General features: G+C 46.2%; 1 protein-coding gene across 2 annotated transcripts in view; it reads left to right on the top strand.

Moving 5' to 3' along the window:
- ACAD9 (acyl-CoA dehydrogenase family member 9) overlaps positions 1 to 16,050 on the top strand; it is a 46,112-nt gene that overhangs the window by 12,314 nt on the left and 17,748 nt on the right. For both annotated transcript variants that reach the window (XM_085863805.1, XM_085863804.1), the window contains exons 6-13: positions 2,819 to 2,919; positions 3,018 to 3,096; positions 5,128 to 5,302; positions 5,395 to 5,468; positions 6,440 to 6,515; positions 6,965 to 7,035; positions 8,061 to 8,180; positions 8,454 to 8,582. In XM_085863805.1, coding sequence (XP_085719931.1) covers positions 2,819 to 2,919; positions 3,018 to 3,096; positions 5,128 to 5,302; positions 5,395 to 5,468; positions 6,440 to 6,515; positions 6,965 to 7,035; positions 8,061 to 8,180; positions 8,454 to 8,582 — 825 coding nt within the window. The remainder of the gene's footprint in view (positions 1 to 2,818; positions 2,920 to 3,017; positions 3,097 to 5,127; positions 5,303 to 5,394; positions 5,469 to 6,439; positions 6,516 to 6,964; positions 7,036 to 8,060; positions 8,181 to 8,453; positions 8,583 to 16,050) is intronic.

The following is a 16,050-nucleotide window of genomic DNA, read 5'->3' as shown; positions in this document are numbered from 1 at the left end:
CTACGTCCACTTTCCGCCGGTACTCCAGGGGCCTCTGTATGGCCATCCCCCAGGCAGATGCCAGGCCCATCCCCATCTCCTTGAGATGATGGTCAATCTGTTGCAACCACGAGGCACGTGGTCGGCCCACTGGCCTCCTTCACTCATGAGACTTTCTCGCTGAGAGAATCTGGTGAGCAGGATCAGCGTCAGGAAAACGAGCCACATGTCCATACAGCCGCAACTGACGCTCACGGACTATGCAGGTAACAAATCTCCTCCGAGTCTCTCTCAGCAACCGCTCGTTGGACACAAAATCCGACCAGCGATAGCCAAGGATTCTCCGAAGAGACCTGGTACCAAAGGAATTAAGTCTCCATCTCAGATCCTTGGTCAGAGTCCAAGTCTCGCATCCATAGAGCAAGACTGGAAGTACCAAGGACCTGAAGACTCGGACTTTCGTCCTCCCGCACAGGTACCGGCAGCGCCACACCCCATGATCCAGTGAATCCATGACTCCCCAGGCCCGACCCAGACGTCTATTGACCTCTGACTCACAGCCAGCAGAGACATGAATATCACTGCCAAGGTAAGTGAATCTCTCCACGACCTCAACATCCTCACCACAAACAGACACAGACAGGACAGCAGCATCCAAGATGTCACCGAAAGCCTGGATCTTAGTTTTGACCCAAGAAACCCGTAATCCCAGTGGCTCCGACTCCTCATTCAGCACCTCAAGGGCCCCCAAAAGGATACCTAAAGTCTCCGCAAAGATGACTGCATCATCTGCAAAATCAAGGTCCGAGATCTTGACATTCCCAAACGATGCACCGCAGCTTGATCTCTCCAACATCCTCCCTAAAATCCAGTCCATACAAGTGCTGAAAGTGTGGGGGCCAGTACACACTCCTGACGAACTCCAGTAACAACTCGAAATAAGTCAGAGATGGTACCACCACACTTCACAGCACTCTCAGTACCAGAGTAGAGTTCAGACATCAGATCGATCAGTTTTGGTGGCACCCCACGAAGACTAAGAATCCTCCAGAGGACATCCCGATTCACTGAATCGAACGCTTTACAGAGATCAACATAGGCTGCATGCAGCCCCTTCCGAAACTCTCATCTGCGTTCGGTGAGGACACGAAGAGCAAGGATGCGGTCAATCGTTGACCTCTTTGGTGTAAAGCCTGACTGCTCTGGACGCTGGTGCTCAAGCAAATGGTGGCGAACCCTATCAAGAATTATCTGAGCAAAGACCTTGCCCGGCACTGAGAGCAGCGTCACCCCTCGGTAGTAGTTGCAGTCTTGGCGATCACCCTTCCCTTTCCAGAGAGGAACAACAAGGCCCCTCTTCCAGTCAGTTGGGATGATGCCTGTGTTCCAGGCAGAGCACAAAACTGCATGCAACGACACGAGTGCAGCATTTCCACCAGCCTTGAGAAGTTCAGCATGGATGCCACAGATCCCTGGAGCTTTGCCCCGTTTCAACCGGTTCACCGCAGCCCTTGTTTCCACAAGCGAAGGTGGACCACAGTTGATTCGAGGATCAGCAACAGGGATTGGAACACCCTTGACGTCCAACTCGACAGCTGGGGGATCAGCCTGGTACAACCGCTCAAAGTAACCGGCCCAGCGGGCCTTCACTTCAGACTCCTCTGTCAAGAGCCTACCACTCTCTGCTCTATCTGCAGTGTGTTCATCAGAGTGATTGGATAAAACTGCAATAGACAGGTAGGGCAGGGTTGGTGAGAATATAAACTGGACATGTAGCTTACCTGGGCCCTGACCTAATGTTGGAACCCATATTTGGTAGCATTCTGACTGGTGGGTCTGGAGAGGAAGGTTTTTGAAGGAATTTTGTGATTTCCCCAAACATTTACTAAGTCTGCCATTTTGACACGCTTCGGGTCACATGATCGGCATGACTTCCACAATTTAATTAATATCCCTCCCCTGCCCTAATGTTGCAACCCAAATTTGGTAGCATTCTGACTGGTGCGTCGAGAGAAGAAGAATTTGGAAGGAATTTGTACAACTGCTATTTTGACACACTTCTGGTCAAGTGATCAACATGGCCTCCACAATTTAATATTAGGACTCTTTCCTAATGTTGTAACCCAAATTTTGTAACATCCTGACTGGTGGGTCTGGAGAACATTTTTAAAGGAATTTTCGTGATTTTCCCCAAAATTTACTCAGTCGGACATTTTGACGCACTTCCAGTCACATGATCGGCATGACCTCCGCAATTTCACATCCTTACCATGGTCTAATGTTGTCACCCAAATTTGGTAGCATTGTGACTGGTGGGTCTGGAGTAGAAGATTTTTGAATAAATTTACTATGGCAACCATTTTGACCTACTTAAAGTCATGTAACCGGAATGAGGTTTGTAATCCCAGTCAGGAGTGGAATATTGCTGCCAAATTTCAGCGGCATCGGCCCAGCAGTTTGGCCGGAAAATTTGAAAAAGGAGACGGACGGACGGATGGTGCGCGATGACAATACCTTACCTGGAATTTACATTCCAGATAAGCTAAAAACTAATGGTAATGTATGCAAGAGTGCGTGAGATAACTTCCACCAGGAAGAATGAGAGTGAAGAACATGATTTGATGTAACACCACCAATAGGTTTTTATTTATTTATATGTATATATATATATATATATATATATATATTTTTTTTTTTTTTTATAGCAGAGCTAAATGAGACCGCTGTGTTTGTTCGGCGAAGATCGTTGCTCGGATGTCAGTCTGTTTGGTACATTTATTTTCTGGCTGTCGGGGTGTTCCTGTGAAGTTGAGAGGTCCTTATCCTTTACTACTTTCAGGGCATCCTCATTGCCGGCACGGAGGAACAGAAACAGAAATATCTTCCAAAGCTCTCGTCTGGCGAGCAAATTGCTGCCTTTTGCCTGACGGAGCCAGGGAGGTGTGTAATGATCTTGCTGATTGTCACAACCATTTGATTATTGGAATAACAGAGGAAATGCTTTGTTTAATCTCACAATGCCTGCTGTATTCATGCAGTGGTAGTGATGCTGCATCCATCAAGACTGGAGCCACACTGAGTGAGGATGGCAAGAATTTCCTGTTGAACGGCACAAAGGTAACTCCTCAGGGTCACTTGTGTAGAAGCCGATATTTTTAATTTTTTAATGATCCTGCTCAAATGGCCAGAGAGATGAATGGCCCTCAAATCATGCATCTTGTGCCAAATCATAGCCATTCTTGTTCCTTACAAAAGGGCCTCAACATATAGTTTATCCTGAATAGCTTGCCAAAACTTGAGTTCATAGAACACACTACCCCTTGCAGTCTTGAGAAAAAAAGGACATGGGCAGGATCTGCCAGTGGTAAATTTGATTGGTCGAGATGATATAAAATCCGTACTATTTTCTCCAAGTACTTCTAAAGGGAAGGATTTCGAAAGTGCCGAAAAGTCGATTTGTGTTCTTCAGTGTTTAAGTATGTAATTCAATTGAAATTAAATAAATATTTTAGAGGTTTAGGAAAAAAATAAAATTGGAAGTTTACCACCATTGATGCAGTGTCTTTGACACCACTTTATTTAACATGCTGCATCAGTTCTTTGGGCTTGTTTGTGTCCTTTATGGCATCCTTAAAAATAGTGGGTTTCCTTTTTGGAATTGTTGAAGAATTCTCAATTCCTCTTGTACATTTGAGTCATTTATTAAATGACACACACATGCATATGGAGAGCCAGAGGAGATTCAATCTACATGCTCTTCCTCTGATTCTGCCTTACGTGTATTTTTTTGAGTTCTTGTATAGTATGCAGGTGTAAGGTGGGGGGGGGGGGTGGATCATAAGATAATGTCTTGTCATCCTTGAGACAATAGCGCCAAGGCTGAAGTTTTGGGGTTCAGGGAAGAGATCACTCATAGCCTTATTGCAACAGCCATTTGGAGGTCAGTTTGAATTCAAAGGACTGGAGGACATTTACGATCTGGAAGTTGATAGGAGTTCAAAAAGATGTCTGGACATTACCTTCACACGCATTCCATTTAAGCTAGACTTCTGCTTCCAGACAGATTTTCAGATGCCAATATATAATTATTTTTGTACAAGAATCCCTTAATAAACTAAATAGAACAATGGATGATTCTATGACACTGAAGAAAGATTAAAGATTACTTGGAAGGCCGATCTGTTTTGGGGAAGAGGGGTGTTTTACTTGGCAGACTGGTAACCTTCCAATACAGTAAAGAGACATATGGTCGTTTAAAATACAAATATATATATATATATATATATATATATATATATATATATATATATATTCAAAATAGATGCATGCTCGAGCACATTGATGTATTAATCATGTTGTATTTGAATCCATTTCCCATTAAAGGTTTATAACAATACATTGTGTTATATGCTAAAAACATTTACTATTTCAAAGTTACAAGTTAACATTTTAAAATCTTTTTATCACCCTTAAACCCATTATGCTTATTTTGGAGAAATTTGCATCCATAGAATGATGTTCAATTTCGTTTGACTGCCAGACATACAGTACAAATACTATCTCGCTCCTCTCTGTGCATGTGCCATCGGGTGGAATTCAGAACCAAAGTTCTTTGAAATGGCAAATTTGTCTTCCGATTCGTTCAAAATGTAACATTCAATTGAAATTAAGTTATTCCTCGATCATAAACTTATGTTTGGAGACACAGACAGACAGACGGACAGACAGACAATGTGAACTAATTGCTTAACCCTGCTTTTCGTTTAATAAAAGTTCATAAACATATGTTTATCTGATCTCCTTTTGTTAACCCTTCAAGCTAACAAAAGGCTATCGGATCAAAAGAGTGAATTTCTCTCTGCAGTGAGTGGGGCATTAATTGTGGAAAATCCTCCACCTCACCCACCCCCCTCCTCACCCTCCACTTTCGACCCCCCCCCCACCCTACAATTGATCATTGTTCCATATTGCACTCGCAATCCTACCATTCAAATCAATTTTCCCGGGAAAATACTTTTGATGTGTATTATACCACGGTGCTATGAGGTAAATGAAAGAGGTATATAGAAACATGTCTGTTTGTGTGGAAATATTTATTTAATTTCTACTAGCATCGTCCATGTTCAGCACTTCTCAAAAATCCTGCAGGTGTGGATCTCCAATGGTGGGATCGCCGACGTGTTCACAGTGTTCGCACGTACTACGGTGCCTGACGCTCAGGGCCAGAGTACCGACAAGATCACGGCTTTCATTGTGGAGCGAGCGTTTGGCGGCATCACAAGTGGAAAGCCAGAAGACAAAATGGGAATCCGAGGCTCAAACAGTCAGTATACCATTTATTCTTGTTGAAACCTCGTACTGAGCCTGGCTGCTCTCTGTACAGATTTTCTGACACTGTATCACTCCTACTTGCAGCATGTGAAGTCAATTTTGAAAACACTCCCGTGCCAGTGGAAAATGTTATTGGTAATGTTGGAGGTGGTTTCAAGGTGAGTTGAGGTGGTATCTTCCCCCTGCTCGTTCTTCCTCCAAGTGTCACTCTGTTCTGTCCCCCCACCCTGCCCTCATCCCACCCTTTCCACTGTTTTTTTCTCCTTTTATCATGTTCTGGTCTCTTCTATGTTCCAGCTCTTACACAAGATTTGACTTCGTATCAAATAATAAAAGCATCCACTTGTCCTTTTCTATGTTTTCAAAGCTGAAGCTTCCATTACTTGTTTTTACAAGGTTTATAAAACTTGAGAGTATTTGATAACTTTCTTGGATTTCTCACTTTTTACAAGGTCAAATCTCATGGAAGAGTGGGGTGACAGAAGGCATGAACTGACAATGGGTAGCAGGACAACAGCTCGACACAACAAGCAAAGGAATGAATGAACAAGAGTAGAGTAGGAAACGCAAATTGCAAATAAGAGGATTGGGCTAGGCAGGGTTAATGAGTGTAAGAACGATTGTGGGTAAGGACGGGGACACTTGAGATTGAAGTGTACTACCTGCTGTGGAGGCAGGAGTGGGATATAACATCCTCAGGAAGTTGGTTCAATAGACTGGAGAAGCAAGGAACACAACAGTTGAGGTGTTCAGTGGAGAGGAGTGCTCCCAGGGGAGTGGAGCGTGCGACCTGGAGTTGCTTGTGGAGCATTGGACTGAGGACTGAAAGAGCAAAGGGTGAGACCAGAGGAGAGTCGGTAAAATCCTGTCACTGACCTGCCTGCAGAATGAGCGCAACAGCCCTTCTTATGCTTGTGCTTCGGCTTCATCATGGGAGATGCCTATTATGTTGAGAGCTTACCCTCCATTTCTGCAGTCACCTTGTATTTGGCTGCTTGTGTTACCCTTGGGCCAATCTGGGGTCCTTCACATATGCTGGTTGTTATGATGTCAGTAATGACTGGTTTGTACATGACAAATTAAATGCAGGTTTGTCATGCACGGTTCAATCTGTGCCTCGGGCATGCAGATTGCCATGAACATCCTGAACACTGGCAGGTTCAGCATGGGGAGCCTTTGTGCTGCGATGATTAGAAGACTAATTGGTACCATGTCTGTCTCTGCGTCCATCTGTGTATGCCAATACGTGCGTTCATTGGCTAAAATTGTACATGCATTTGTCTTGCATATCATGATGTCCCATTAATTTAAAATGAAAGTCTCTGCAACATTTTTCTTTAATAACGCATTGTACTGTTACTTTTTCGAGTAAATCACGAGGAGGGATCTTTTACAAGGTGGTAGGGGAACATTATGTTTATACTGGTCACAATAGGGGTGGATAGAAACCCAAAACATGGATGTGTTGCCCTTTCGGGGCTCTTTATAACCCAATATGCTTTTGCTTGAGTACTTGGTTCATTTTTTCCTGAGATGCGCCATTCTGTTGGCCCCTATATCTTCCTGTCCCTTTCTTCATGAAACTCTTTGTGTCTACCTGTCCCTTTTCCTGAATGGTATTCTCTGGTGCCTTGACCTATTGTTTTTGGTCCAGCCATGTCGGCCGAGTATGCCTGCACGAGGAAACAGTTCAACAAACGTCTCGGCGATTTTGGAATGATCCAGGTACATTTCCTTGTTTGCTCCAACATACTATGTGTTGTGCCCTTTGATTTGATTTGTAGAATGAAGTACCATTCTTCAGTTTAATCAAATGGAGATATTTATTGTACTTTGTAGAAAGTATTACATTCACATTTTTGTTGTTAAGATCCCATAATCTGCTTGGTTTTGTGCTACCAATGGAAGAAATAATAAATGTTGCAATACTAGACGGGCAAGCTTTTCCCGGCGTTGGTTTTGGGATGTGTTGGACACCACCAAACGGTGTAAAAGCACTGAAGTTATTGGCCTCATGGTGATTACCTTTTGCCTGCGAGCTGGTGGCAGCAATACCTGACCCCACAGCCCAATATACACTATATAGCAACCTTCGGTGCCCTCAAAATGGCCTTCAGGGCCAATGTGGTAGCTTAAAACCTTGCCCAGATTCTGAAGTACGGACACCCAAAATGTGTGGCCTTCAGGTGCGACGGTTTGGCTGTGAAAGAATAATGTACAAACACCTGAACTTATTTCATGAAAATTAATAATAAAGTTTATTTTATTCAACGGATACCTTCTGCTATTGGTCTGTGTGGACATCGGAATGCTACCCAGCAGTACACCACTGACGTGGAATGGTGCAGAGCCGATTGGATTTCAAAGCGATTTGACCAACTGCTGCCATGTGATTCTTGGATCTTGTATGTTGTCTTCTTTCTTTTAATTGGTCTTGTTTCCTCCTGTTTGATTGAACTGAACCCCGTCCTGTCAACGGAGTCTCGCTGTAAATCAAGAACTCCATTTCTCCTCGGTGTACTGCTGCAACACCTCCCAAACACCTATGAGTTTCTCTGGCCGGGACTTCCTCCTCTGCTCCTACCTCTTGTTTGTCCATGTGTTGTACTGTCCTCCAGTGACTGACTGTTCCATTTGCCTGATGAGTCTGATGTCTGGCTGATGAGTTAACATTCTTTGTTGACATTTAAAATGTTTCTTCTTGAAACCACTGATGATGTGTGGTCATGCCATATCTTTTAAACCCATAGGAAAAGTTTGCTGTGATGGCGATGCAGGCATACGTGATGGAAAGCATGGCATACCTGACTGCTGGCATGTTGGATCGTCCTGGAATGCCTGATTGTTCCGTCGAGGCCGCTATGGTTAAGGTCGTTTGTGGTTTTGCTGCTTTTTGACCAATTTATTTTTATGACTATGCAGTATATTTGTACTTATTGTTCACAAAAGCAGCAAATTCTGTTTTGTCCTCTAAAATGGCACTGTGCTTTCAAAGCACCCAACAGATGGCCTTGTATTGTGATTTGGAGAAGTGGTGTGATGTGCTGGAATACCATTTTTGTTTGATGACTCTAAAGGTTGTTCTTGATTCACCATTTTTATGCTTTTTGTTTGAAGAGCTGTGTGATGCATGCTTTGTGCAGGTGTTCAGCTCGGAAGGAGCGTGGGTCTGTGTAAGTGAGGCCTTGCAAGTATTGGGTGGCCTCGGGTTTATGAAAACTTACCCGTATGAACGTTACCTTCGTGATGCGCGGATTCTCTCCATCTTCGAGGCAAGCCAAAGTAGTCACCAAGCGGTGTAAAGAAATGTTGGCCTGGGTTAAGCATCTTTTGGATTCTAATCTGAGCCTATAACTCTTGATTCTGGGATCACAGGCTACAAATTCACGTTTCTCTTCCCGCACATTTGCAAATAAATATATGTACATTTCAAACGCGAAAAACGAAAAACACTGTTCCTCTGTTCACGAAGGTGTGTGACTGCGTGTCTATGAATTACGTACTGTTTGAACGTCAGTTTCACCCCGACTTCACACACATATGTCTGTTAATTACCTACTATTGGAATGTACTTTTCGACCCTTTAGACTGCTGAGACCCCTTAGACTGTTGAAGACCCTGAGGACCCAAAATAGCCCAAGGACCCCAAAGACCTACAAGACCCAGGTGACCCAAAAGTTCCCAAGGACCCAAAAAACCCTGATGACCCATAAGACTCTGAGGACCCAAAATACCCTTTGGACCCCAAACACCCATAGACCCTGATGACACAAAAGACCCAGATGACCCAATTCTCCCCGATCACCAAAAGACCACAATGACCCAAAAGACCCTTTAGATCTCCGCCCACCCCCTCATAGCCACACCCTCATAAAAGATATGATCTTCACTATATTTTAGAGGGGGGCCACTTTTTCCGATAAGGCATCGGTGTGAGAGCCGCCACACCACCTGCAGGACTCCATAATGGCTGCTGTTAGGCCCTGCCTCCATGTACTCTTCTTCATTGTAGTTACCTGGGCTGCAAGCATAATTGTTTGTAAACTGCCATCTACTGATGTTGTTCTGTTACTTTTATGCTTCGCGTTGGAACACTCATTTTATAGCATTTATCGTGGATTATGATCTGGTGTTTTCACATTTGTGTATTATCGGCCACACATCAGGGGCTGCACTTTAGGCCACCAGGGGCCACCAGTGTCTCGTGGGCATTGCAATGAAGAACAGTGCCTTAGACCCTTTAAGAACCCTTTTACTTTAAAGACCCTTTTAACACTTTTGACACCTTTAGATCCCTTCACCCTTTTATACGCTGGACCTTTATACTCTATAACCTAGAACCTTTAGGCCTTTACACCGCTTAAGTCCCTTTCGAACCCTCAGACCCCTTACAACCTTCAGACAGATTAGACAGCTTTCAACCATTTTCTATTTCGAGCTTTAGACCACTTGGACCTTTTCACATATATATATATATATATATATATATATATATATATATATATATATATATATTGTTGCGGCCTCGGGGCTCGAGTCGACGACGAGGGGGAAATCTCCGGTTTCTCTTGAACTCCTCCGGACATGAGGCCACTGGCAGTGAATAACTTCACTCCACGGTGGGTTGCGATACAACTACGAATGCCAATCGAGTGACCACGAGTCCCGTGTCTGTCCGTCTAACAAACTTAAAACTGGGGGGTCCCGTGGCCTTCTGACTGGGGAACGCACCCTCAGTAAATTTGCTGCTTACCTTACATGGTGATCTTGAATGCGGCCGAGCTATACTGCTAGCACACGCTGGACCTTGCAAACCGAACCGTCAGGAATCTCAACCTCCCAAGCTATCTTCGTGCGACAGTGATAGAACAATGGTGGAAAAGACGAACATGGACAGATAGATTCAACAATAATAGGTTTATTTACACAAGTGAGGAGCATGAAAAAGAGGGGGGAGGGAACATAAGGATTTCAATGGCATGGGGGAGAAATGAGGGTTAAGCAATTTGTACAGCAATAAGATCAGAGAAAGAGAAAAGAAAGACAGAACACACTTAACAAGCGCCTTACCTACTACTAACGTGAGCCCAAGCATTCACAACCACTATTCAACACAAAAGGAGAGACGTGAGAAGACTGTGAGGTGTCTCGGGTGTGTGGAGAAGAGGTGTGTGCGTGTGTGCGTGCGTGCGCAGTGCGAGTGCATTTGAAAAGGGAAAGTGATAAAGTTTCAGCAGAAAACATGTGTGAGGGAATAACTTAAGTGTGAGATCCTACCAGATGTGTCTGTCTTGTAGCTTGGTTTTGGTCCTGTAAATTGGCTTGGCTCCGCTCACCCCCTCATAGCCTCGACGCCTCGCTCATGATGACAGTTCGTGAGGTAAAAACCAAAGGAGCGAAAGTGCTAAGAACTGTCAGTGTGACCTCAGGGAGCAGTGTCCAGTGCCTGCTGACTTTGTGCCTCAGGGTCTCCGCAAAACAACTGTTGAAAGAGTGGAGCAAATAAAACGCCGGTGAAAGAGCCCGAAGACGCAAATGACTGTTGGAAAGAGCCTCAAGGCATGTGGTTGGCCCGTTTGCCTCTATTCACAAGGCTCCCTCGTTGAGAGAATCTAGTGAGCAGGATGGGCGTCAGGAAAACAAGCCACATGTCCATCCAGCCGCAGCTGATGCTCACGGACGATGCAGGTAACAAATCTCATTTGAGTCTCCCTCAGCAACTGCTCATTGGAAACAAGGTCTGACCAACGATGGCCAAGGATACTCCGAAGAGACCTGGTACCAAAGGAATTAAGTCTCCATCTCAGATCCCTGGTCAGAGTCCAAGTCTCACATCCGTACAGCAAGACTGGAAGCACCAAGGACCTGAAGACTCAGACTTTCATCATCCTGCGCAAGTACCGACAGCACCACACCCCATTATCCAGTGAATTCATGACTCCCCGGGCCCGATCCAGACGTCTCTTGACCTCTGGCTCACAGCCATCAGAAACATAAATATTGTTGTAGATTTCCCGCCCGTCGGCGTTCGAACGACCGCGTCGAACCAATAGCGGTCGCTTCGCCCACCGAACGGACAATCCAGTCGTGACTTTCTGGAACAACGCCAGAAATCAGTCACGAGTGGATTTTTAATCCCACCACGTCCCAGTCCGTATTCTACCCACGCAAAATAGGGTCAATCGCCGAATATCGATATACCTAAGTACCCGCGCGGGTAACCTTCCGAGGGACCGGACCTCGGCGAAGGCCTGCTTGGACACGAACCGCTTAAGCGGTCCGTTCCGTTCTGTGATAACCGAGCGGGTATTATCGCCAGACCTCGCCGGACCCGATTCTATTTATCGGCTATTTAAAAACTAACTATTTTCCGAGTGCAAGATGGGGCAGTTCAATGAGGGAATGGACGCAACGAACAGGTTTACATTCACACAAGGACATTTATTATAATAAAGCACGTATGCAATTAAACAAGGCAAGCATGTATGCAATTGTACAAGCAACAAAAGCACGAGAAAAGAACTACAACCGTATACTTATTATGTACAGTCACTTGCACTTAACAGCAGTTCCTACTTATTAGACGGGCCCACGGCTACACGTACGCGCGCGCGCGCACACACACACACACACACACACACACACACACACACACACACACACACACACACACACACCCAAGAAATGGTGGCAGGGGCCTTTAATAACCAGCTCCAGCTCGGAGGACAGGTGAGCTCAAACCCAGAACCTATCTCGAACCTCTCCAACTCGTGTGGTCTTCAAGTTGTTCGCACCCGGGCTCCAGCGAGAGCGAGCTGGATCCAATCGCCGAGCCGCGATCCTTCCCGAGCTCCCACGAATCCCCCACGATCTCAACACATACTGGTGAGATGAGGCACCGATCCTTCCCGTCGATGCGTCGCTTCCCCGAGGAACCACCTCCACGAAGAGGTCGATGAGTGAGTCGCACCAAGCCGGGAACCAAAATGGAGAACAAAGAGCTCCACGAACCAAGAAGAAGAGGAAGAAGAAGCCACCATTCACAGCTCGAGCCAAGCAACCGGCTCAACTTCCTTCCAAAACAAAGCAGCTCAAAGCAAAAAGCTCTCCCGAGCTAAACAGAAGCCGAAGCTCACTGAACCACCAAAGCAAAAGCCTCCTCCCGAGCCAGGCCTCAGCTGCAGCTCACTGAGCCAGCCGAAGCAAAAAACTTACGAAGGCCTCAACCCTAACCCAAGCCAAACTGGACCCGAAGGTCTGCTGAATGACTACCCTCTGCTGAAGCAAATAGCTTACTGACCCACGAAAAAAAGAAAACGATCTCCTCTTATCCTTCTCCGCCCCCCTCCCTCCTCCACACCCGGCGTGACTCATGCCCTCGTGACTCATGCCCACCCGCTCAACCACGGGTGGGAGGGAGTTGTTGACATCATGAGTCACGGGACGGCAGGGTTCTTCTTGCTCTTCGCAGAAGAGGAGGGGGCGATGTCTCCATTGTTCGTTCCCTAACTATTAAATCGATCCGCAGCGCATCTCATCGATTTCTGAACATTTAAACAATGAAAGGTGAGCTATCTAGGGAAGAAGCACTTATCGACATAGCTGACTCAAGGAACCTGTATGTTGTGTGCAATCGAATTCCCAAATTCGTAACAATATCACTTCCAAGGTAAGTGAATCTCTCTATGGCCTCAACATCCTCACCACAAACAGTTACAGACAAGAAAGTAGCATTCAAGATGTCATTGAAAGCCTGGATCTTAGTTTTGACCGAGGAAACCCGTAATCCCATTGTCTCCGATTCCTCATGGAGCACCCTGACGCCCCCCAAAACGATCTCCAGAGTCTCCGCAAGATGACTGCATCATCTGCGAAATCAAGGTCAGAGATCTTAACATTCCCAAACGAAGCACCACAGCTTGATCTCTCTGACATCTTCCACAGAATCCAGTCTATACGCACACTGGAAAGTGTGGGGGCCAGAACACACCCTTGACAAACTCCAGTAACAACTGGAAAGAACTCTGAGATGGAATCACAACATATCACAGCACTCTCAGTACCAGAGTATAGTTCAAACATCAGATTGATCAGTTTTGGTGGCACCGCACGGAGACTAATAATCCTCCTGAGGGAATCCCAAGTCACTGAATTGAACGCTTTGCAGAGATCAACATAAGCTGCAAGCAGCCCCTGCTGAAACTCTGATCTGCATTTGGTGAGGACCCGAAGAGCAAGGATACGGTCTATCGTTCACCTCTTTGGTGTAAAGCCTGACTGCTCTGGGTGCTGGTGCTCACGTAGATGCTTGCAAACCCTATCAATAATTATCCGAGCAAAGACCTTGCCCGGCACTGAGAGCAGCGTCACCCCTCGGTATTTGTTGCAGTCCAAGCGATCACTCTTCCCTTTACAGAGAGGGACAACAAGGCCCCTCTTCCAGTCAGTTGGGATGATGCCTGTTTTCCAGGCAGAGCACAGAACTGCATGCAGCAACATGAGTGCAGCATTTCCACCAGCCTTGAGAAGTTTGGCATATATGCCACAGATCCCAGGAGCTTTACCCAATTTCAACTGGGTCACCACAGCCTGTGTTTCCACAAACAAATGTGGATCACAGTTAATTTGAGGGTCAGCAATTGGGATAAGAACACCCCGACATCCAACTCAACAGCTAGTGGAACAGCCTGGTACATCTGCTCAAAGTAACCGTCCCAGCGAACCTCCATTTCAGACTCCTCTGTCAAGAGCCCTCCACCCTCCGCTCCAACTGCAGTACACCGAGAGACAGGCTTGGAGGAATGCAATGCGCAAAGTCCCCTGCAAGCAGGACGAGTGTTCACCTGACCACAGGTGATGCTCTACCTCCTCACAGATTCCTCGCACATAGGCTTCCTTGTCCACCCTCAGTGCACGTACAGTTTTGCTCTTCAACTCCCTCAAAAGCTCAACTCTGCCATTTAGCCTGTCCCTGCGACTGGTCAATGGTATCCAGTGTCCCTTACGAGACAAAATTTTTCTTTGCTCAACAGTGAGTTCCAAGACATCCACCGGCAACATGAAGGATGGTGGTTTGAAGACACTCCACAACTCTTCAGGATTCCCCAAAGCAATCAGACACTCACAAATCCCCATTTATCTGGTTTGCAATCTCCACAGTTACCCTCTCATCCTTGAGTTTGCCAACATCCAGCCAAGGCTGGGATGGTACCATTCTCCCAGATTTAAGCTGCAACTTCAGAGTTATTACAACAAGACTATGGTTGATATTGAGGAACTGAGCACTCTGGTAGACTCTGCAGTTCTGGATCATTCGCCAACGACCACATCGTCAATCTCCTTTGCCATACTACCAGCGTTGGAATACCGAGTCCATCGATGAGCCTGTGGGTTCTGAAAGCATGAACCAGTCACCCTAAGTCCATGACTTCTTGCAAAGTCAAGGAACTTGGTGCTGTTCTGGTTCACAGTTCCAGACCCATGGGGACCAACCCCTGACTATTAACCATCCCTATCAGTTCCAGTCGATGCATTGAAATCCCCAAAGACGAGAAGAGTATCTTACCTGGAGCACTGATCAACCACTGATCTCACAGTGAAGGATGCATTCTATGCCACGCTCGAGTCTCTCGCCACAATCAGAGCATATGCAGAGACCAGAGAAACTACACCCAAGGAGTGATGAATCCTTAGTCTCATAATACACTCATTGACCGGTGTTACCTCAATTACCATTGGAATCGGCGAATCGACCATGATCGCCAATAACTCAACCACGTGACTTTGGGTCCTCCATCTACTGGATACTGGTTACCTAATGGTCACGTGATCTAATTACTGGTGGACACGCTCTCGGTATGCCTTGTTCAAACCAGATCACCTTACAGGATCAGATGCAGCTGAGTGTTACTGCCAAGGATGTACCGGCTAGAAAACAGATTGTTGGGAGATAACGTCCCGGCGAAGCGAGGATATTGACCATGCTGGACTAATGAAGGAAAAGACCAAAACGATCTGGGAACATTTCCACACAAAGCATTTATTTACAATCAGGCGAGGAAAGGTATGTGGCACAGTAAATGGGCTTATTATTATGTACAGCAGGGATAGGAAGGAATTTGTGGGGTGCGACAAAAGGCAAGCAATTTACAAAAGCAGACACAGAGCAGACTTATCTCTTTATATCTTCTGCAATCTTAACTTGTGCTACGACAGGCGCCATTACATACACACACATACACAAACCCGATGAAGATTAGTTAGCCAGAAGGAAAGAGAGCAGATGAAGACTAACGGCCTCGCAATACCTGGCACGGTCGGCCGACCGTGCAACCATGTACGCTTTGGGGGACGCTCTGCTGGAGCAATCCCACCTTAAGAGTCTGTGCATTATTTCCTGCTTGATCACTTTGCCGGGGCTCGTGGAAACATGTGCTCCGCACTGGTCCAGAAGAACATCTGTCGCACACCAACCCCGAGTGTAGATGCAGTGACAGGCAGACAACGGGGTGCAGTGAAGAGTGGGGGGAGCAGAGAGACGAAGGACGGGGGTGAGACAAACAGGCGGAGAAGTGGGCGAGGCAGGCAGGCGAGGAAGTGCAGAGAGAGACAGAGGGCAGACGGCTTCGCGATCCGCCTTTTATAAGCCCTGGGCGAAGGGTGGGGTGATGACCCGAAGCGACACACAGTTACCCGAATTGTGCTCCCCTATTGGGACTTGGCCCCGCCCTGCCAAGCTCC

This window comes from Eptatretus burgeri, chromosome 18 (genome assembly GCF_056783735.1).
Source record: "Eptatretus burgeri isolate ZD-2024b chromosome 18, Ebu_testis_v1, whole genome shotgun sequence".
Classification (NCBI taxonomy): Eukaryota; Metazoa; Chordata; class Myxini; order Myxiniformes; family Myxinidae; genus Eptatretus; species Eptatretus burgeri.
The sequence above is the reverse complement of the archived record's forward strand: the minus strand, read 5'-3'. Positions and strand labels throughout refer to the sequence as shown.